Source organism: Megascapheus bottae, chromosome 12 (assembly GCF_031878675.1).
Source record: "Megascapheus bottae isolate mThoBot1 chromosome 12, mThoBot2.hap1, whole genome shotgun sequence".
NCBI classification, from domain to species: Eukaryota; Metazoa; Chordata; class Mammalia; order Rodentia; family Geomyidae; genus Megascapheus; species Megascapheus bottae.
In genome coordinates, this window is record NC_143520.1 from 34126262 (window position 1) to 34150337 (window position 24076).

The 24076-nt window shown below is 34.3% G+C and overlaps 1 protein-coding gene across 3 annotated transcripts in view; it reads right to left on the reverse strand.

Annotated features, from left to right (window-relative positions):
• The window catches only part of Arhgap15 (Rho GTPase activating protein 15), a 626004-nt gene that overhangs the window by 309638 nt on the left and 292290 nt on the right, over nt 1–24076 (reverse strand). For all 3 annotated transcript variants that reach the window (XM_090343126.1, XM_090343125.1, XM_090343127.1), the window contains 2 exons: nt 6675–6773; nt 5329–5458 (listed from right to left, as the gene is read on the reverse strand). In XM_090343126.1, the coding sequence (XP_090199252.1) occupies nt 5329–5458; nt 6675–6773 (229 nt within the window). The remainder of the gene's footprint in view (nt 1–5328; nt 5459–6674; nt 6774–24076) is intronic.

The following is a 24076-nucleotide window of genomic DNA, read 5'->3' on the forward strand; positions in this document are numbered from 1 at the left end:
TACTTTTGGAAAATATGTCTTTATTTTGTTGAATTTTGCACATGGCCAATATCTAACTTTGCCGGGTTTCTTGTTGTAATTGGAGACTCTTTCAAATATACAGAAAAGATGAAGCAATGGTAACATTGACTATGCTGGGTTAATGTTTCTCTACTCTAGATTTATCATATCTTAGTATTTGAGTCGATGTCAGGCTTATTGGTCATTCCATACATTTTTTACAAAAAACATCTGCCTTGCTGAAGACTTACTTTCCCAGTCATGCTGCAAAAAATCATCCTTTACAGTGCTCCATCAGCATTCTTTTTCATATAGATTTCTTCTGGGTTGGAGTTTTCAAATTTTCTCCTTGACAGAAATGGGAATTTTTCAGGGTTCAGGACCCAAATTCATTCAGGTAACATCAATTCTGGGGCTTGAACTCAGGGCCTGGTCACTGTTCCTGAGCTTTGTCACATGAGCCACAACTCCACTTCTGGCATTTTTCTGCATATGTGGTACAGAGGAATTGAACCCAGGGTTTTGTGCATGATAGGCAAGAACACTACCACTAGGCCATGCTCTCAGGCCCCAATCAGGTCCTCTTAATTGTTACGTGGAGTTCTTCATGCAGGTGGGACCGGAAATAAGAAACAGAAAATGAATCCTAATTCTCAGGGACGGAGCTCTAGCAACCCTAGAGTAAGCTATTTCCTAGATAAAAATACTCTGTGATTGCAGAAGGGTCAAAGTACTTAGTTTCCTTGTGAAAAATATCCATGTGTCTTACATTTGGAGTTTGACAACTTAGCTTAATTCCAGTTGTGACTGGTGAAAGTTATGTTTATTTAGATGAGCACAGGAAAATCTCTGCCTCCTCTATGAGACATGTTTCCATTTAGCATGATTGTGATTACTCCACAGACAAAATTTTTAAAAATAATGCTAAGCATCTAGAGCTCTTTCCTTTTCATCATTGTGAAGCTGTGTCAATTGATGTTTTCCATTCCTATATTTATCCCAGTTACCTTCTGACACATGTCATATGAAATATATGAAACTGAGAAATTCACATCTAAATACTTCCATGAATGCACCCAAAATATATTATAATAATTTAATTAAAAATATAAAGAGAAATTCACTTTTTTAAAACCATGTTACAATTTAACAATTTGATAGGCAGGTGCTATTCTACCACAACCTATATACTTTCAGGTTATATTTCTGGTAAAATAAACAAATAAGCATTAATGCCTGGAATAGGATATTATTACTGGCTCTTAAGCAATAGTGAACTAGTCAGTTGCCAAATCTTTTCCATCAGCTAGAGATGGTTAATGGCAACTCCTCTGTTGGGCATGAAAGAATCATGACTATCTCTTGTCTCCATGTGACTTTGTCCTAGTGTGATGCTCTGAAGAGTAGTACCCTGGCTGCCATTTTCACTTGAGAAGGCACCAGGGGAAAGACCAGCTATTCAGATTTAGACTTTTGCATCTTTGAGTACCATATCCAATTCTGGTTCCTTTCCCTTATTTTCTGTACACTTGGGGAGCAAGATACCCAATATATATGCCCTGCTCTTGCCTTACATGAGACATCACCCTTGGCTTGAGCCTTTTCTATTGCCATCTGCTTGGGGACATAGAGTGTCTATTGTGAGCTAAGTATTTACATGCCTAATTTTTAATTCTTGCACAATTCTGTAAGGATGTTATCAGAACCATTTTTGTAGATATGGAAAAGAAAGTTCAAAAAAGATTAAAATATGTCTGAAGATATCTTACCCAGGGTTTCTATTTGGACTTTTCCTCTTTTCCATCCTTGGACAATCTTTATTTTTTCCTTGGATAAAGATGTTAGCATCATCTTTGACTGACTCTCTACTTTCCATAGCAGCCCTCCCTGGAGAGCTGATCTTCTTGCATCCCAGGCTGTTGTCCTGAATTTCCCACAGTGATTTGGCCCTTACATTAAATTTTCTGGCTTCTTGTCTGTTAGACTCAACTGATATTCCTAAAATATCTGATTAGTACTTAATAGTGTTGGCAGGTTAGAATTATATTTTTAAAAGGAAAATATATTTTAATACAACTTTTTGAATCTACTCATTGAGAGAAAATATTTTTCCCATGTTAAGTAGACAAACTGGACAAAGAAATGACCACCTGTTAGCTGCTAATGATGTTCACATGCCTTAAAAAAAGCAAGTATTTCTGGCTTTGTCTGCCTACAATCTTGGCGGCAAAACTCGTGGGAACATCAAGGGCACAGGAAGCCAAGAGCAGCAAACTGACAGTTAAGTTTTGTGCTTAGACTACTAATAAGGAAGAGAAGACTGTGAATCTATGATTTCACATAATTATTTAATCTCCAGGGGTGACATAAAACCAAGTGCATATGCTAAGAAACCTAACTTTGGATGTTCAAATCTAGGACCAAGTTCAGTGGGGTTTCACACATCATATTTCCTACTTGAAAAAAATTATACTAAAAACATCAAAAATAAAATATGCCATCACTATTTCCCAACATATGATCTAATTTGATATTGTGTGGGTGAGTCAATCATTATGACTTGCAAACGAAAATAAATGCATACATGCTGATTAATTTTAATTCAAAGTAATGCACAGGCAACCTGTCTTAGGTTACAAAAGTTATTACCAGTCCTAAAGAAGTTTCAGATCTATCATATCTGATGAAACATAAGAAAAAAAAGCATTTACAATTAAGGCTAGGAATAATGATTAAATGACCCTTGGAATTTAGTGGTAAAATTAGCTCAAAGAGAGTATCTGGTCATAATACTTTTTTTTTTTTGCCAGTCCTGGGGCTTGAACTCAGGGTCTGGGCACTGTCCTGGGATGCTTTTTGCTCAAGACTAGTGCTTTGTCACTCAAGCCACAATATGACTTCTGGCTTTTTCTGTGTATGTGATATTGAGGAATTGAACTCAGAGGTTTCATGCATGCTTTGTGAACATTCTACCACTAGGCTATGCTCCCTGGTCATAGTTCTTTTTAATAAGTTTTGAGATCTTGGTTCAATTATGTTGATTTGGATGAATTGTATTTTTAATTTTAAATGAATGTGTTCATTTGTATCCATACTAAAGGATAAAATAGACAATATTTTACTTGTTCCTATAATATTATGGAATGAAAGGAATACTAAAATAGTGAGATGATGAACCATCTCTGTGAGTGAGGGCTTCTTGGTGGCATGTTCCTCTTCTGAATCTATCACCTGCTAGTAGCTTCCTGTTACTTTGTCTTGATGCTGTTCACAGGAATATTCTGGCCTCTATTGTCACCTAGGAATGTACTACAGAAAATTCCAGATGCTCATATATCAACTTTTGCAGCTGTGAATCCTGTACACAATTCTGACTATAAGCTTTGAAACATTTCTCCATGACTTGTCTTTATTCATGTTACAAATAATATTCTGTCTTCATTTCTTCATGTAAAATTGATTTAATAATTCTGATTTCATAGGATTCATGGAATATTAAATAAGTTAACATGAGATAAGAACTAATAACATTATATAAATTGAGTGTATATTTTCTTTTTTCCATATATTTTTATTATAATTAATAGAAGGGGTACGTTATATTCACCAGATAGAAGGTGCATTACTTCACAAACACACTATTTTTTGATACCACTAGTTCTTTAATTTCAAAGTAAAAAGTGAATATGAACACATTGTACACATAGGTCTATTTTAAAATGGATGTGATAATACATCATATTACTCTTCATTGTGTAATAGAATTGGATTTAAAGTAAGTAAATACTTGCATTTCTAGTATAAACCATAAGTTGTAAAGAAAAGCATAGTGCAACCTGTCCATGGATTATTGTTTCTTCCATAGCCCTATGTTTTAGAAGCTTTCTAAGGTCCTTTCGGAATGAACAACTTTCTCAGATTCCATGTCCACTAATAACTGTATCACATATCACTTCCTATGTAACATAAATGTTCATGTAATTAATGCATGCTTATAATCCTGAAATTGTAATGGCATTTTGCCCGATTCCATGTGAATAAAAGGCACAATACCAAGAAATTAAAGACATTTTGAAATAATGCTAAAGTGTATGTATGAGCCTATAGAGAAGTATTTTTAATTACATGGTTAGTTTCCACAAACACACCCTTCATTTCCTCTGTACAGGTATTCTTAAACCTCAGCCCGGTGCATCTGGCTGACTAAATATATAACTGTTAGTTACTGGAAACTATGGCACAGATCTTTCAGTAATGGCTTAATTTCAAATAGCTGCATGTACTGTGAATTCTGGTGCAATTTCTTTACCTGTGGTTTCTAATAATTTATCTCTGGAAGACACATTATCACTTATACATAGATTTCTTCAATATTCTCTTATATGTGTGTGTTTACTTGAATGTATATGTATACATATGTAGCTTTCCTAATGAACACATTTTTGGCTATGTATTATATGTGTATGTAATTATCTAGTGTATAGACTTATACAAGTATTTATATCCATTTAACATCTCTTTTCAATTTACTGAATCCTCTTAGCCTCCAAAGCTGGGATTGTAACTATATGAATCTTTGGTTAAAAGAAATGGCTGACAATAGCTAAGTAGCAGCTTGGAGAAAAAGCATTACAATTTTAAGATTTTAAAATTGACTTAAACTGATTTGAGTTATCAGTTTTATGAGATGCATATGACATGTTTTAATAACTATCTTACTGACAAAAAGCAGGCTGGTAAAAGTTTTAAAAATATATTGAAGATCAGTAGGTAAGGTGTCTACTTTATTTTTAATTCAAATTTGGTTGTTTTAAAGTGGTGGAACTAAATATGACCTTGAAAAACATCAAATTCACATCTCACAGTTTCTGTAAACCTCTGTAATGTACTACATCTTTTTAGTGGTTTGAATGTGTGGAAAGTTCCATAGACTATTGACTTAGCTGGACCAACTATGATGGTTACTCATGCCTTAATGTATGGAAGGCAAATACTCAGCACATCAGGATTTGAAGATACTTGTCATTTCCCAGTCTCAAAATCAACCACCATGTTGAATTCCATGTCTGTTACTCAGAGATTCAGACTTTTTTTTTGTACGCAGAGACCTTGACCTTGGAACAATTATTTTCTCAAAAGGGATTTCTAAGAGCTATGCAAACAAAGTGGCCAGACTGCCCCCCAGTGCATGAAAATCCCTGCAGAGGAAATGGTGAAGAAGCTCCTGAGTAGTATAACTTTGGCTTAAATTTCATTTCAATGCATTTGTATTTTATAAACATTGGATTTAGATGGAGTTAAAATAAGCAAGTCAACAGAATTACTCACTTAAAGATTTTCGGTGCTCTGGTTTCTGTTCTTTGATATCACTATCATAGTGACTTAGCAATTCAGTGCTAGAGGATCTTTGAATTTTGAACAATTCCAACTTTCTTGATGGATAACTTGGATTCTTTGGCTGTAAGTAATAAAAAGTTAAAGAGGACAATTATACTAGGAATAAAGTATTCACCAACTACTTTTGAATTGTATTTTGATGTTCAAAGTAGAATAATTACTTAGGGATAGGGACTCTATGCTAAACTGCACACTCAGATTTAATAATAGAACTTATATGCATATGGTGCTTATAAAATGATGTGCCTTATTCCAAGTTAACTCCACAAGGATTAACTCGGTTACTCAGTATAGGGATCTTATGAGGTAGGCAATGCTAATGTAGTGAAAATTGAAGCTGAATGGGAAAAATACTTCCCCCCCCTCCTAAGGCCACACAGATAGAAAATGATAGAAAGAGTATTTGGACACAGGAAGTCTGGTCCTGGCATCTGCACAGAAAGTTAACAATCTGTGTGCTTGTTTTCTAATTGACAAAAAGGAAAATTAACTTATTTCATTTCTTTAAAGTTGGTTCTAAAATAATATAATGGAAGTTTTTAACCAAATATTAGGAAAGTGGTACAGAAAATGTATCTTCCTGTTGTATGCCATATTATAACTCAGGAGCATTTTCCCTCGATTTTACAACTACTCGTTAGCTAAAATTAGAGCAGTACAAAATAAATAGTTTTAAATAATCTGACTTAAAAACATCCTCCAGAAGTTCAAGATATGTAATTTTCATGAGAAATGCAATCAAAGATAGGTGGAGGAATAATAAAAATCAGTATTAAAGAGTATTATTTAAGAGTATTATCACAAGGAGTATAATCTTAGATAAAATGACATTTATTTTCAAGAATATGTATTAGAGGAGTGCATAAACTGAAAATGTAAAAACCCAGTAGCTATTGAGCATGCTCTTTATATCCCCTGGTAAATGAATATCTGAATGAATACAGAGAAAAATGGGGACCAAGACATGAGAAAGGGTATCAATGTTTGTGAAGCAATGCACCTTCTATCTGGTGAATATAATGTAACCCTTCTATTAATTACAATAAAAATATATGGAGGAAAAAATGAAAAATAAAGAAAAAGAGAAATTAACTGATATTTGCTCTCACAAATCCTGCTTGTTAGGAGAGGTTTCTGGTGAACTTTAAACTTAAAAGAATTTGGTGTCTCTCAGTTAATAGCATCCTTTCAAATGTGTATATGTTACATGCCTCAGCAATAAGATTTAAGTGATTACATTGTAATTAATAATACTAACAGCCAAAATAAATACATACCAAGCTGTCAATTGCATTTTTGATAGCGTGGAACCAATCCAATATGATGAAGTCAATATCTGACTGTAGAAGGAACTCATTTCCCGATGCTGTTGTGATCTGAAAATAAAACAAAATGAAAAAAATTGAGAGGTAAGAAAACCATGTGGGATAGAAATGAAAAGAAATCCTTTATCAAAACACAGATTGATACACCAAAATATTCTTGTATTCCAGTAATTGTTTTCTGGGAACTGAGAATAAAATCATTTTTGAAGTGCTCTCTATAAACTGTTTTTTAAATGTAAAAATAAATACATTATTATTTTAATAGTAGAAATGATTAACTTAAAGCTAACAGCAGAAAAAAGACAGCAAGTTAGAGTCATGAGACAGTACTTAAGTTCAAAGCAGCAAAACAATTTACCAAGTGTGTCAGAATTTATTCTACATTTTTGCCTCTTTCCTGTTTGCGTTTTTAAGATCTAATAGCATCTCTGCATTTGATTCCCATTTATGGTGGCTCTAAAACAGATTATTTACCAAAGAGGCTAATGCAGACGTTTCCTAAAGGTTCTTCAGATGAATAACCTTTGGCTCTGTCTATTTTCTTAGCATAAAGATATATAAGAAAATAATAAAGGACCCATTTTCCCACAAAGAAGAGTATTAGAATAAAAGTTCATTTATATATTTGAACTTCTCTCTTAGAGTATTAATCAAATGAACATCCAGTTTTTAAACTCACAGTGCTATAAAGGATTTGGCAAGAGTTAGCATGTAACTATACAATTTTTTTTTCTCTTCGGAATTGTGAGAAGGGCAAGGTTCTTGATTTCACACATAAATGGCTCCTGAGAGGAGAATTTGATTATAGTGGGTGTGGACATACATTTGTATGCAGCCATCAATCTAAAGTAGGAAGATTTTCCCCTTTGTATTACTGACTTTTGTTTGCAATAGGAGGATGATTATTTTCCAACTACTGTCAACCTCAAGCAAAGCTCCAGAGGTTTAGAGGACTGACAAGCCAAAATACTCAACCAGAGGCCAGGCCCTTTCCCAGCCTACTTGCTCTAAATAGGAGGTGAATGCTGAAAGGTGGAACAGGTTCAGAAAACCACAAATCACACTTCAGGCTGTCTTTATAATTAAAGTGACAATTATTACCCCAAATGGCTCACTCTGATGGTTTCAGTGATTCTTATGGAAACACTTAATGATCTTGGGGTTTGTGAGAAATCTTTAATGACACATATGCATATGTATACATTTTCTACTGATTTTTCAAGAGAATTTGGCAGAAACATATTAGCATTCCACTACTGAAAACCTACCATCCTTGAATGAAATGGATTCCAATTTTGTTTGGTTCCTTCTACAGCAAAAATAATTTTCCAAATTGGATGCAATTATAACAAGTGAAAAATAAGAAAATAGCAGAATTTAATTGATCTCACTAGAACTTGACAGAGTACTGGGGGCAGTCACTTTTCCTCTTCTTTTTTTCCAAAAATAAATACATGTAAGATGTGGGATGGCTCAAAACAGTTTTGTTTCCTCTATCCAGTTAGAGATAGCTAAGCTGATGTTTGCCTAATTATCTGAACACTATTGTCATGTACTTTACTTCACTAAAATCCCAAATATTTACTTTCCAAAGTATTGCTTCGAAAAAGAAATCTAAAAATACCAGTTCATTTCTAATGAGCACAAGAAAACTGGTAATGTCCTTGACCTCTAACTTCATTCCAAATTTAAATATTTTGATTAAGAACATGTTATATAATGCCACAATTTGTTATCATACATGGAAAAAAAGTGAATTATCCCAAGTACAAAGCATAACCTAATGTGATATTTCTCTGCCAGTATAAATAAACCATTATTAAAATTATAAAAAAAGGAACAACATTTTTAAAGTACAAGGAACAAACATAATTAGATTTACTGTAATCTGAGGGTTTAGGAAACAGCCAACATAGTTCGGATTTTGGCCTGGTAAATTCAAACAATGATAAAAAGGAAGTACTTCAGAACTAGATTTGTATTTTTGGTGCATAATACACAATGCAGAAGGAATCTTTTACTGCTAGCATAACCAAAAAGAAAACTCATTTTAAAAGTTTGATGTCCAAATATATTACTGAATTAAACATACATAGTCAGCAATTTACAAATTCATTTTGGGAAGCTAGAAAGACAAGCTTACATGAATGTGATTCATTTGTACTATCAGATACCCAGCTCACATCCTTTCCTGTCTTCCCACTAATCTTCTGAATTCCTAAGCAGTCTGGAGAAGTCTGCTACTGCTCTCTACAGTTTAAATGCATCCATTTCTTAATTACAGCTAGTAATTGACTTTGTTCTGCTCCATTCAAGTCACTCACAATAAAGTAGTCTCAATATCTTGGACAGTTAAAGTCCACTTAATTCAGGTTTCTCGATTCATGTTTTAAAACATTGCCTCTTTAGGATTTCTGATAAGTGGTTTGCTGAATCATATTTGCAGACTGAACTATCAGATTTTCAACACTCTCAGGTGAAAAAGACATCAGTAAGGCAAGTTAGCTCTATCTGAAACTTCTGATTGAACTGCACATAATGCCAATATTAACTGAGGGACAACTAATAACAAGCAAAGGATTTTTACAAGAAGCCATGCTAACGAACTCCTTCTATATTGTGTGTTGCCCGTGTGTCTACTGTTAGGGTAAGGTGATAATAAACTTACCAAACATGAAATTTATATGACCTTCTGGTCTCCACTTTGCTTAGAAGCATACTTTAGACAAATGTATAATGAAGTCTTCTTTTCACTAGGTTTCATTTGAAGAGATTTATCCAGGCATCAAAGCAGTGTAGTCAATAGTAATAAGTATCATTTAGTATCTGTCTAGGGAAAATTTGCCTCAAACTTTCACACACTAAGCACCCATACAAAAACTGCCAACTCAAGTCTTGTTGTTAGCAAATTTATGCATAGAAAGAATGTAATAAATACATCCTTTCAACAATGTGCAGAGTACATATGTACCTTGTGGTTGCTTTTGTTTTGGTATTCATTTTTTTTTTCAAACTTTGTGCTTGTCCTTGAGGCAGGTATAAGTTATGTTGTAAATTGTTTTGGTAAGAGATATAGGAAGAAGACATTTAAGGGTCTTTCTTCTCTTCTTTTTAGATTTTAACTAAATTGAATATGGCTATGCTAATTGAAAGCATCATGAAATACTAATTTTTGTTTTTGTCAGTACTGGGAATTGAACTCAGATCCAGGCCATTATCCCTTAGCTTTTTCCTCAAGGATGACACTCTGCCATTCGAGCCACAATTCCACTTATGGCTTTTTGGTGGTTAACTGGAGATGAGTTTCAATAACTTGCCTGCCCAGGCTGTCTTCAAGCCATGATCATCAGATTTCAAGCTGGTAGGTAGGGATATTGATTTTAGTTAGGAGTGCCCCTTAAAGAGTAAACTTTATATTATATTTGTCAATATTTTTAACTGCCATTCTTATGAATTGGTGTCAGTAAGACTTAATGGTGATAAAAATTAATATATAAATAGAACTTATGTTCTTAAATTTTGTAATGTTTTATTTATTAGAATACAAACAAATCCTTTGAAGCCATTTTTCTCATTGTAGAAATACAAAGGTCTTATTCATAGATACACAGAGTTTGCAAACATTGAACACATTATAATTTTGCCATTGCCAGTCTTTTATAAATAATGATCAAAAACATATAATAAGATGCCAGGCAAAATGTATGCTATTGGTACATGCCTCATCAGAAAACTATGTTTATTTTTTAAATTTCAATTTAGTTTTTTCTGTTTCTTTGCCAGTTAACTTCAAATACATATGACAAACTTGCCATAAATGTAAGAGATAACATGTGACAGTATGCTTTCTTTTCTTGATGGACCAGCTTCCAAGTTATAAATCCAATAAATATGTTTTATCTGTACAAGATTGAGAGAACGAGTTCACCCTAATCATCAACAAGGACTGATGAATAAATAAAGGGCACATGGCTAGAAGTTAGGGCTATACAACCCTTACCTTAAAAAGTCAAAATCTGGGGTTGGGAGTTTGGCCTAGTGGTGGAGTGCTTGCTTAGCATGCATGAAGACCTGGGTTCACTTCCTTGGTACCACATACATAGAAAAAAAAGCTGGAAGTGGTACTGAGGCTCAAGTGGTAGAGCTCTAGCCCTAAGAAAGTCCAAGGACAGTGCTCAGGCCCTGAGCTCAAGCCCAGGACTGGCAAAAAAAGTCAAAATCTGTCTAAATACAACATATGTATAGAAAGATAAATAAGAATTGAAAAACACTTAAATTGAGTACCAAAGTAAATGGGAAAGAGAATACTCATGCAAAGATTTCCAAGTAGGAAGTAATTACTGCAGTCACATTTACATCGTGGAATTATGCATACACTATTGGTCATGATATGTTACTCTTTAAAGGTTGATTGTATCAGAATTTTAGGATATTGGTGGTATGAATACTACCACTTGGTATGCGAAGTGTTATCAGCTTTAATGATCTCAAAGCACATAATAAACATCTTTCACATGCAGTTTCCCACCACTATCATAAAGTAATTTTGCAAATGAAGAAAATGAGGGAAATGAGAATGCCATTCTATCAAATTGGCATCATTTTAAATGATAGGATTAAGAGATTATAGAGATCTTTATTTCTAGTTCACCAGCTCTCAGCAAATACACAAGTATCCAGTCAAAGGCATTGAGTAGAGAAAGGCTCAAAACGCTTTCACTTGTATTGTAAAATTTGGAATACTGACATTAGAAAGAGTTGTTTCTTTTGTGTTATACCACAGACAGCACAATTTTAGAAGATCACCTAGCATTCCCACTGTGATGATCAGATTTTATTTCGTTTTCTATTTTTCTTATAAACAAGTCACCTTTTTTTACACACACACACACACACACACATTCATATCATGTTTATATATGTGTGTATAGATAGACCAAATATATATATATATATATTATACCTCAATAAAGGCATTTAAAACATTCTTCAAATCTTGGACTTAAACAATCCTAGATTTGAACAAATCTCCTTTACACTTTGCTGAAAACCAATTTGACTAGAAACTTGAGGAATTATTTTACCTTGCAAAATCTGAAAAAAATATATAGAAAGTAGTCAATAAAATACATCAAATCTCCAAATATCCAGAAACCACATTATATAATGTACTACAGTGGCTCTAAAACAAGTAGATAAGAAAAATGAAATATATTTATACTAGTATTGGGGGATCTTTTATATCATGATGATATCATTATATTTGAATTAAGAGAAGTTGTGTCAAAATATAATAATTTGATTTGATATGAATATGAATTATTTTGCAATATTAATTTGGTCAAAATTTTATTTAGCATTCACAACATAAAAAACAGATGTATATTTATTCTGGCCACATAATAACACAATATCAACCCCTAAAATTCACCCAATAATGCTTGAGTAGAAAGCCAGATTGACATTTTTATCGTATTACATCACATTGGATATAGCTGATCAAGTGACTATTGTTGTAGTTGTACTAATAGCTAAATTACTTGGTCTCAAAGGTGTTTATGACCTCCAAAGGAATAACATTATCAGGGTGTCTCAAATTATAGTCTACTTGGGTAACTTCTAAGAGTTATTAGCCTGTAAGAGCAATGTTAATATCAAACCAATGGTAAAATATCAGCTTCATGTAAAAGGTCTTCCATTTATCTTTCCAAAAATGTTACTTGTTAAAACATTTTTGTGGGAAAGTATCTGCCTTGTTTTTCCAAAGTTGCTAGATGTTAAGTAAATATATGCTGATCATAAAAAAAGTTGCTTTGGCAACTCTCTTATTAAAATGCATTTGTAACCCCCATCTGTCATGAAAGTTTTGAAAAGTTTGTTTCCCTTGGATAGCAGTGATATCCAGGGTTACCGTAGCAAACAATGATAGCAGTCTTCAGAAGTTGTGTGAGGAACAAGCCACTAGGGACCCATTTTTGTTTTAATTGGCACACACAAACACTTTTCTGGTCTGTCAAGAAGATCAAGCTAATGTGTATGTAGGGTGTTATATTCTCAGCTTTGGGGAGCAGTAAAGCTCCCTTTATTTAAGTAATTTAAATGATAGACTGCAAAAACTTTGCAAGTCAGAAAAATGTTTTATACTTTCTGAGGGAATATTTGTTTTAAGAAAAGGAAAATGTTCTACATATCTAAAGATGTTGAACCTTATGTTATAATTACCCTGTTTCTTCTGACTCTGTGAAATGTTCCTAAATCTACATGCTACTAAATAATACAGGTCACCACTGTATCCCGCCTTTCCACAACACCCCCTGTGTTAACAAATGTGCACTCATTAGTTTCCAGATGTTTATTGACTATGTTTTCAATGTGTTTGTGTTGATTGATTTGCATGTATGTCTATTGGAACCCTCAGTCGTGTCATCGTATCAACATAACCTGCCCATGTAAGCAGTTTTTTATTTAATGAAAGTAAACAAACGTTGAACTACATACATGACAGATCCCAAGAGACTTCTGAAATACAAGATTTAAGGGCAACATTTTGAGAAACAATGCTTTATAATTGAAATCGAGCTGTACTTTTGACATTCAGATAATTCAGTCCTTGCATTTTTATATCAAAGTCATCCTGAGTAATAAAACTGGCTTATAGTACACACTCAGTTTGTGCACTTATCTAATCTACTTTTCTGTTTATTAATAAAATATATAACCTTCAAATTTGTTTTACACAAACAAGCAAACAAGAACTCATGTTCATTCTTTTATCAGTGCTAAAATATTTTAAGTACTGAGAAACAGTCTTGTCAATATTCATGAAAGAATGTTATCTAAGCAATTAGTAGATAGTTTAGCAGGTTCCACAGTTTTACAATCAGCTACACTAAAACTATTGCCCAAAGTGCTCTTATGACAAATATCTGAAAAAGTGACTAATGGTAGTAGTTGATTTATAAATATATCAGCTTAGAATTTTATGACTCGTTAATTTTTAAACTTGGAAAAAATAGTTGTTTCTATCTAAACAGATTATCCTAGAAATTGTGTCCACTGGAACTCACCAATCAGCCATTCCTGCAAACCAGGCATGTGCTTCCAGCTTAAGCTATCTTCACTGTGCTCAATTCCTTCTAACAGGACACTTGGGCATCCTCTGCTTCCATCATTTTCCAAATGAACTAATTTTATTATTATTTAAATAAAAATCAATTGAAAGTTTTTTGGGAGGTGGGGGTCATGGGGCTTGAATTCTGGGCCTGGGCAATGTCCCTGAGCCATTCAGCTCAAGGCTTCACCCTACTCTTGGAGCCACAGCTTCACTTCTCCTTTTCTAGTGATCAATTAGAGTTAAGCGTCTCACAAACCACAGATCTCAGCCTCCTGAATAGCTAGAATTATAGGCATGAGCCACCACACTGGACAAAAGGTTTGTTTTTTTAATTCAAAAGTATAATATAAACACAAAATCCCCCAGGATATATCAAACTGCTGTTTCTCCTTGCACACCCTTCCAATCTATCCATTAACATTAAGTGTTTATATTTTAATGAAAATATCTTGTATACTGTTAGAAACATTTTTATTCCAGTAAGTTACATTCATCTCCCATGTGGGTTTGATTGCAATATTCTTTGCTTTCTTTACCATCTTGTCCATGAATTCCCCTGTAGCCCATATTTCACTGGCAGCCAAATAGACCTCTGAAATTTGTACTTTATCATCCCATTCCTCTGTATGATATCATCCTGAGCTTCACACAGCTGTTTCAGTATAGTGTAACCTCTTTCAGTGAACCTACCAGACCTGTATGTTCTAATTTTTGTTGCAGTGACCTGACTCTACATTTCCCTTGGCATTTCTAGGACACAGTCACACAGAACTCATTTTGTTTCCCAGCTGTCTTATACAATTTTTTTTATCTCTTCTTTTAGAGCAGGTGATTCCTGCTAGCAGTCTCTTGACTTCATGATACCACTCAAATCAATTTAAATATTACCTTTTCAGTAAGTGCTTCCTTGCAATGTATGCCCCAACCAGCACTCTCAAGAGAATAGTAACCAATCATACTGAAAAATAGTACTAGTACTGCTACTGATTATTTTATTCAAAAGCTCTAGATAATTTTAAGATACCATAGAAAGCAAAAGAAAGTACTTTTGTCACTAGTACTTATTTGTCTAATTTTTTTATTAATCAATGCTGAGGCTACATTATAAGAATAAAGGATACCATTCTATGGTACTATAGCTATGCTATTGTAACTTATTGGGCAATGATTTTGAGTGTTTGTAAAACATTCCATGTCTACTTACATTAATGAAAACACATGTTAACGTTAGTACCATACAGAAGTATCTATATCAGATTCAGGGTTTCGCATACTATACATCACTCTCGAAACAATTAAGTGCTTATAGAGAAATATAGTTGAGGCAAAAACAGCAGCTTGAATGCCTCCTGGCTCAAGACAATTCGTTCCAGGTTTCAATGAAAAACAAAAATTTGCTGAATTACAATACAGCCACTTTGAAGCAAATGTAGGTGTATTTTATAGTTTCTTCATCTGGCGAACAGAAGATAGTTATAAAAAGCTGTGCTTCAATATTAAAGTAAAATTACAAGCAACTGAAACAGTCTCCCAGAATGAAAGGCAACATATAAGGAATGAATACACCATTAGAGGGTTGGTTTGATGTGATTTTAGGTGTGTACTACCAAAGCTTGGTCCCTTTTCTGGCCTCAGAAATGTAGAGAACTCCAGCAGATAACGGGAAAAAGTTAAACACTTAGGGACCACTGGTCCAGGGTAAACAATTTTTTTTTTAAGCCAGTCCTGGGCTTGAGCTTAGGGCCTGTGCGCTGTCCTTGGCTTTTCTCAAGGCTAGAGCTCTACCATTTGAACCTTAGCACCACTTCCAGCTTTTTCTATGTATGTGGTAGTGAGGAATTGAACCTGGGTCTTCCATGCAGGCTAGGCAAGCACTCTACCACTAGGCCAAACTCCCAGCCCATGGTAAACACTTTTTCTTGTTGTTGTTGTTTTTGGTTGTGAGGTTTCAACAAGATTTAGGGATGTTGTCCCTGAGTTCTTCTGCTCAACTTTAGCTCTCTGCTGTTGAATAGAGCTGCTTTCGGGTTTCTAGTGGTTAATTGGAGATAGTAGTCTCACAGATTTTCATGCTTGGATAAGCTTTGAATCGTGATCCTCAGACCTCAGCCTCCTGAGTAACAGGATTATAGGTGTGAGATACCCAGCACTCCCCTAACCATTATTGATAGAAGCTATTGAGTCTGTTTTATTCCTTCATCAAAGAAAATATCTAGTATATATGTAGGTTTCACTGTACTAATACTTCTATCAGACACTCCTCATAAAATGTTAAAGTTTCTGTTATTTATATATTTTAAATATTTTCAGTTATTGGAGAGAATACTTGTGTAAATCGGTGGGTTCATAGCCTCTGTTACCATTATTCTATTTGAAAGACACAATATTTGCATCAAAATGACTATGTTGGTGATATATTCTAAAGATAAATATTTATGATAGGGAAAACTGTGATTTATAACTATGTTCTCATATGTAAACAGTGAGTCTTTCTGCTGAGTTAGTAAATATAGTTTCATCATAGCACACATGCACTTTTCCTCTAGGACTAATGTGACTTTTTTTCTGAGAAATAAGGGAATCAGGGAGGCTATGCAGAGTATGCAGATGATAAGAAAGAATGCTATCCACTTTCTTTTCTGCTACCTAGCTGACTGGTATCTGTAGAGAAACAAATATCCTATCTGTGTTGATTTGGGGATCAATTACTGAATATTTTTGTCTAGATTACAAACAACATAATTTAGGAAATGATGGTAAATTTTACTTTTTTCTAGTAATTTTGAGTGTAATCGCCTACTTTTGTTTTCTTTACTCTTATGAATCAGCATCATTGTTTATTAAAGATGACAAACTAATAATCTTCTAATTAGGAAGCTCCATGAATGAGGAGATATTCCTCCCTTTTTAATTAATTCAGTATAAGCTTAAATAAATGGAAAGCATTAGATTTTTTCTTGCTGAAAATGAAAAAAGTATGACTGCACATATTGAAAAAAGTTTGCCTTCTAAAAGTGGTTATCTTTGAAACAAATAGGAAAAAGTATTTAACATTTCTGAAGTTACAGTTTATGGTTTATATAATATATAGAGACATAAACATAAATTGTATATACAATATAATAATATAAAAAGGAAATAGGCAGAGATAGAGAATAGTTAATGATGCTTTGAATATATAATAAACAATGACATCTGGCAAATTAGCAATAGGACACCTAACTAATAATACATTCCACAGTAAAGGTAAGCCAAAACAATTAACACTCCTTAATTTTTAAGACAAAATAATAATTCCTTCCTTCCTTCTGCGTCCCTTCATTCCTTTCTCCTTTCCTATCTTCTTCCCTTCCTTCCTCCTTGACAGTTCTAGAGTTGGGACTTAGGGCCTAGGTTCTGTTTGTGAGCTTTTGTGCTCAAGATTAATACTTTACCCTTAACAGCAGCTTTATTTTCAGCTTTTTGGTGGTTAATTTTAGAAAAAAATTGTCACAGGCTTTTCTATCGAGGCTGGTTCTGAACCAGGATGATCAGATCTCAGCGTCCTAAGTTAATTAGGAAAACAGATATGAGCCTCTGGCTCCCTGTGTGAAGAGTACCTTTTAAAAGTGAAAGAGTTAATAATTATAGCTCTGTAATAGAGTCTAAAGTTTGGTATTGAAATTCCTCCTGTGCTGTTCTTTCTGCTAAAAAGTGTTTTTGCTATACGGGGTCTTTTATTATTCCATATGAAATTTTGGATTGCCTCTTCTATTTCTTTAAAGAATGACATTGGGATATTGATGGGTATTGTGTTGAATTTGTAGATAGCCCTTGGCAAGATTGTCATTTTCACGATATTGATTCTTCCAATCCAGGAGCATGGGAGGTTTTTCCATTCCCTCAGTTCTGCTTTAATTTCCTTTTTCAGGGTTTTAAAGTTTTCATCAAAAAGGTCCTTTACATTCTTAGTTAAGCTAATTCCTACGTATTTTATTTTCCTTGAGGCTATTGCAAAAGGAGTTGCTTTCCTGATTGTTGCCTCATTCCTCTCACTGTTGGCGTAGAGGAAGGCAGTTGATTTTTGAGGGTTAATTTTATACCCTGCTACCCTTCCAAAGTTTTGAATCAGCTCAAGGAGCTTGGGAGTAGAATCTATAGGATTCTTTAAATGTCATCTGCAAAGAGGGAAAGTTTTACTTCCTCTTTCTCTATTTGGATCCCCTTTATGCTTGCTTCTTGCCTTATTGCACTGGCTAGGAATTCTAATACTAGGTTAAAGAGGAGTGGAGAGAGTGGGCATCATTGTGTCATTCCTGATTTTAGAGGGAATGGCTTTAGCTTTTCACCATTAAGTATATTACTAGCTGTGGGTTTGTCATACACAGCCTTTATTATATTGAGGAATGTTCCATGGATTCCTAGTTTCTCCAGAGCTTTTAACATAAAGGGGTGTTGGATCTTGTCAGATGCCTTTTCTGCATCTATTGAGACAATCATGTGATTTTTGTCCCTGCTCCTGTTGATGTGTTGAATTATATTAATTGATTTGCATATGTTGAACCAGCTTTGCCTCTCTGTGATGAATCCTGTTTGATCATAGTGTATAATTTTTTTGATGAGTTGTTGTAGACGGTTGGCCAGTATTTTGTTGAGAAGTTTTGCATCGATGTTCATCAAAGATATAGGTCTATAGTTCTCTTTCTTTGATGAATCTCTGTCTGGTTTGGGGATGAGGGTTATACTGGCTTCATAGAATGAGTTTGGTAAAGAGCCTTCATTTTCAATTTCATTGAAGAGCTTGAGGAGTATTGGTGTGAGCTCTGCTATGAAGACCTTATAGAATTCAGCTGTGAATCCATCTGGCCCTGGGCTTTTCTTAGGTGGAAGGTCTCTTATTGCCATTTCTATTTCAGTGCTTGAAATAGGCCTGTTTAGTTGGGTTAGTTCTTCTTGGTTCAGTGTGGGTATGTTAATATTGGCTAGGAATTTGTCCATTTCTTCTAGATTCTCAAATTTGTTGGTGTAAAGGTTTGAGAAGTATTCCCTCATGATACTCTGTATCTTGGTAATTTCTGTCATGATATTACCATTTTCGTCTGTGATTTTGTTTATTTCGGTATGTTCCCTTCTTTTTTTGGTAAGATTTGCTAAGGGTTTGTCAATTTTGTTAATTCTTTCAAAGAACCAACTCCTTGTTTTGTTGATTCTTTCTATAGTTGTTTTGGATTCTAATTCATTTAATTCTGCTTTGATTTTAATAACTTGCTTCCTTCTACAGGGATTAGGGTTGGTTTGTTGCTCTTTTTCTAGAAGCTTAAGGTGACACATTAAATTGTTGGTTTGCGAATTTTGCAATTCAGCTTCAAAACTTGAATCAATCCAAAATCAACCTCCAAAGTAACAACCATCCCATTAAAAGATGGGCCAAAGACTTAAAGAGAGTCTTCTCTGAAGAAGAAACAAAAATGGCCTATAAACAAATGAAGAAATTCTCAATATCTCTGGTCATAAAAGAAATGCAAATCAAAACAACTCTAAGATTCCACCTGACTCCAGTTAGAATGGCCAGGATCAAGAAAACTAATAACAACAGATGCTGGAGGGGATGTGGCCAGGAGGGATCACTACTACACTGTTGGTGGGAGTGCAAACTCATTCAACCACTATGGAAAGCAGCATGGCAGTTCCTCAAAAGGCTAAACATAGAGCTCCCCTATGACCCAGCAATTCCACTACTTGGCATTTACCCAATTATCCAGAAACAAGGACACACTAAATTCACCAGCACAACAACCGTTCATTGCAGCACTATTTACCATAGCAAATATATGGAACCAACCTAGATGTCCCTCAGTTGATGAGTGGATGTGGTACTTGTACACAATGGAATTCTATGCTGCTGTCAGAAAGAATGACATTGCCCCATTTGTTAGGAAATGGAAAGACTTAGAAAAAAATCATATTAAGTGAAGTAAGCCAAACTCAAAGGAACTTAGGCTCAATGGTTTCCCTCATTTGTCATAATCAGTAAAAACCTTAGACTCTCCTAGCAGAGATTTGCAATAGAGCAAAACCTTGATACAAAAGGCCATATAGTAGGACGCTAAATGAAAGGATCTCTAGGATATAGAAACATAAGCCATATAATGAGTGATTGTTGTCCTTAAGGTACTATGTTATCTCTCCTCTCTTTTGCTGTCCCTTGGTTATCTCATATTGTTACAGTATCTCACTTTGTTACCTGATATGTCGGATATATTTGTATTTGGTTATTTGAAATTGGATAGGGAAGAGGGAAAACAAGGTGAGGGGTGGTGGTGAGGGAGAGCGAAATGGGGACCAAGACATGTGGAAGGGTATCAATATATGTGAATTAATGTACCTTGTATCTGGCAAATATCATGTAACCCTTCTATTAATTACAATAAAAATATATGAAAAAATAAAAGTGATAGAGTTAAGCCAGAAGTCGATTTATGGCTCATGCATTACCACCTTGATCAATAAGGGTCAGAATCTACTCCCTGATTTCAAGTTCCATTATTAGCACATATATATTCACACACACACACACACACACACACACACACACACACACACACACACTAATTGACTTTAAAGATGTTGGGCCATACTATTAGTAAGGTGATTATTTCATTCATTGCCAGAACTGTGCTGATTTTAAGACAATATTAATAATTGTACTAGGTCCAATTTCATAAATGGGCTGTATGACTCTCTAATTCTCACATACATACTCAGAAGCCTGACAACAACCACCCATCTTACGTGCCAGTGGAATAACTTTCCTAAATCCAAGTTGAGAAATTGTTATACAAGAAAAACTTACAATGACCCTTGCAGTTAGAAATTTATAATCTAGTGTGACATACAAGACAATTATGGTAAAAACCACTGGAAAACAACTGGATCATGACCATTATCGAATATGTTCATTTTATGAAGTTAACCGGTTTCTCCAAAATGTAATAATGTACTTGGGGGAAATTTTGAAAAAGAATATTAAAAGTTCATATGATATTGAGTAGGTACAAGGAAGAGCAAGAGGGAGTAACAAGCAAGAGGAACATTTTATCCACACGCAAACATCAGAATGACTGCAGTATTTCTAGAGGACATTAGGTATTTGTTCCTAAGCATCATTGGCTTCCTACTTGAATAAAACTTTTTTCTATGTGTTCTCTTGTGAATAACTCTTCTTACTGAGATATGAATTCTTCAGTAATATTAAACAATTTTTATTTTTAAGAAATTAGTTATAAATGGAAAAATTATTTAGAACCTTTGTATTTTGAATTATTTTCACTGGTGGATTAGTAAAAACATCAATATCTTCATCCCAGGATTATTGTGGGGGATAGAATCTAAGAGAAGAGAAGATTATAGAATAGTATTCAGGATATAACACACATTCATTCAGGCTCATTGGTTCATACTACTTCTTTTCAGAGCTAAATTCCTGAAGATCATAATTTGAAACCAGTTGGGCCAAAAGGTCCCATGAAAATAAAATCTCAAGTATTAAAAAGCTGATTGTGGCAGCATGTGCTTGTCAACACAGTTATATAGAAAGTATAAATGAGAGGATCACACTCCAGCCTGGCCAGATGAAAAGGCAAAAATAATGAAGGTTTAAAGTAGTTGTTTCCATTGCTCAAGTGGTAGAATATCAACCTAACAAGCATAATTCAAACCACAATGCTACCAAAAATGAATAAATATTTAAAATAATTTTACTAATGTTGTCATAATTATTTGATTGTCTTACTGTCATCTAGACTGTTCACACTTCTCTTAATTCAAGTGATTGTAAAGCATCATCTGTTCAACAAAGTCTTTAAATCTCAAGATCAACCAAATTATTATTTTTAGTAGTCTATACTTACCCTGTCATGGTATGTAAATCATCATTGTACATGTCTATTTGCTTATCTAACAGGTAAGCTTTCTGAGGGCAAAGAGTGCATTTTCCTAAGATATTCTGAGTACCCGAAATACCACTGGCTCTCAACATAAGAGGATAGAATGAATGATAGCTGCTTAGTTTAGAATAATACTGTAGATCTGGTATCCAACCAGAAAAGGTCCTGAAACTTACCAAGTTTATTTTATCTGAAATGTTAGACAAGAAGACTGGTCTTTGAGCAAATGTATCAGTAAGCTCTCATCACTTTGTCAGAGAAAGGGAAAATCAGCTCTCTTCCAAGCTATGATTCTGTACTGCAACTTCCTTAACTGTCCCCATGGGGCTCTCTTTCATAAATAGTCCAATGCAGCTATATGAAAAGCAGAAATGCCACTTCTGTCTGATGGAGGATGCTTCTTCCAGTGTCTCCAGGGCTTTCTAAGGCTCTTTCTGGTTCCAGATATTTTCTTCTCCCTTTCTACAAAGCTCGTGAAATTAGCTTTGCTTCTCTACTTAGTTTTTAAGGTGTTTCACATTTGATCTATGACCCTTTTTTTGCACTCAAAAATGACTTTACATAATCTAAGAACATGAGTGCTGCAAATGGATCTCATTATTAAATATTTCTCCTTAGCAAATCTCAGGTTTGTAACTGACTTTTTGGTTTGTGATAACCTATTTTGGTAGTTTCTCTAATGTAATATACAAGGTCTTTTTCAGTCACAAGGGCACTGCTGAATCACTGCCCTACTCTCACAATTCTTTAAATTCACAAACCATCTAAATTATAATCAATGTTATCAAAGACCAATCCACACTGGCATTCAAGGCAGCATGGTTATGAAAGTATTTGAAAATTGAGCCATAAGCTATACCAATATATTCAATAATTCTTCAATTAGATTCTTTTTTTTTTTTTTTTGGCCAATCCTGGGCTTGGGCTCAGGGTCTGAGCACTGTCCTTGGACTTTCTCAAGGCTAGCATTTTACCACTTGAGCCTCAGCACCACTTCTGGCGTTTTGCTATGTATGTGGTACCGAGGAATCGAACCCGGGTCTTCGTGCATGCTAGGCAAGCACTGTACCACTAGGCCAAACTCCCAGCCCCTTCAATTAGATTCTTAAAAGACTTTAAGTCTGTTGATTCTGTCCAAGAGACACCTTATCAGCTTAAAGGTTTCATATATGATATATATATATGATATATATATATATATGCCAGATCAAGATGAATTCATTACTAGTAACTAGAGTTTTATTTTATTTTGCCAGATCAAGATGAATTCATTACTAGTAACTAGAGTTTTCCCAGTGTCAAGCAACAATCTCCATCCTTGGTAGAATACCTGATATCAAATTCAGTAAGTTATTGCTCCCTCAATTTCTCAGGTTTACTCTGAACCATGATAGATGCTATTCTCCATTCTCTAGATTTCAGAGGGGTAGGTCTTTAAGGAGAACATACTTCCATTGTGAAAACCAGTATGAACTTTGTAATTACTACCCTTGATGAATGGCTTCAGTATTGGGTCTACATTTTTACTGAGTTTCACCCACAACATTTTCTTTAAAAGTTTGAGATGTAATTATGCAGCTTGTGAATTTACCTAAAAGCAGATGGAGGAGGCACTAAGGGAAGAATTTATTCCAAAATTAAAGAATCCCCCTACCCTGAAGGAATAATCTGGCTTTCAAATGTTTTTTGGCCTTATTCCTTGGTAAGAAATATATTTACATTCAACTAGCATCTCTACCCATTTTTGTCTTTGTCTTCCCCCCTAAATTTTACAAGAAATGTGCAAGCTCTATCTTTTATTTTTTCTACCTTCCTTCCTACCTACCTACCTACCTACCTATCATCTATCTACCCATCATCCATGTTTTATATATACTACTCAGTTTATAAATTACAAATATGCACATTTATGCATATATAATTGAAAGAAAAAAATCATGGTTTTCTTTTAGTAATTGCATAGTTGGATATTTCTATTCTGCTCTATTGTTTTTTTCTGTTAATTTTGTTACTCATTAAAGGATTTTAAATGCAATTATATGAGACTAGCATAGAGACACACATAAGATACAGAATATTTAAACATTATTTCTTTGCATTTTCTCTGCCTGTCTTTGCTACGGTCTCTCTGTTTATTAGATCCTTCTAAAATACTCCCATATATATTAAGAGTTTCAGAATATGTGTCACATTTATGTCTATTAGACCCAGGTGATCAATACCCTGTGTGGGGGATTCTTCACTGATAAGTCATTTCCTGCCATTTGAAAGTAAAATGTGTTGTTTTTTTTTTTTTTGAATTTGGCTTAGACCCT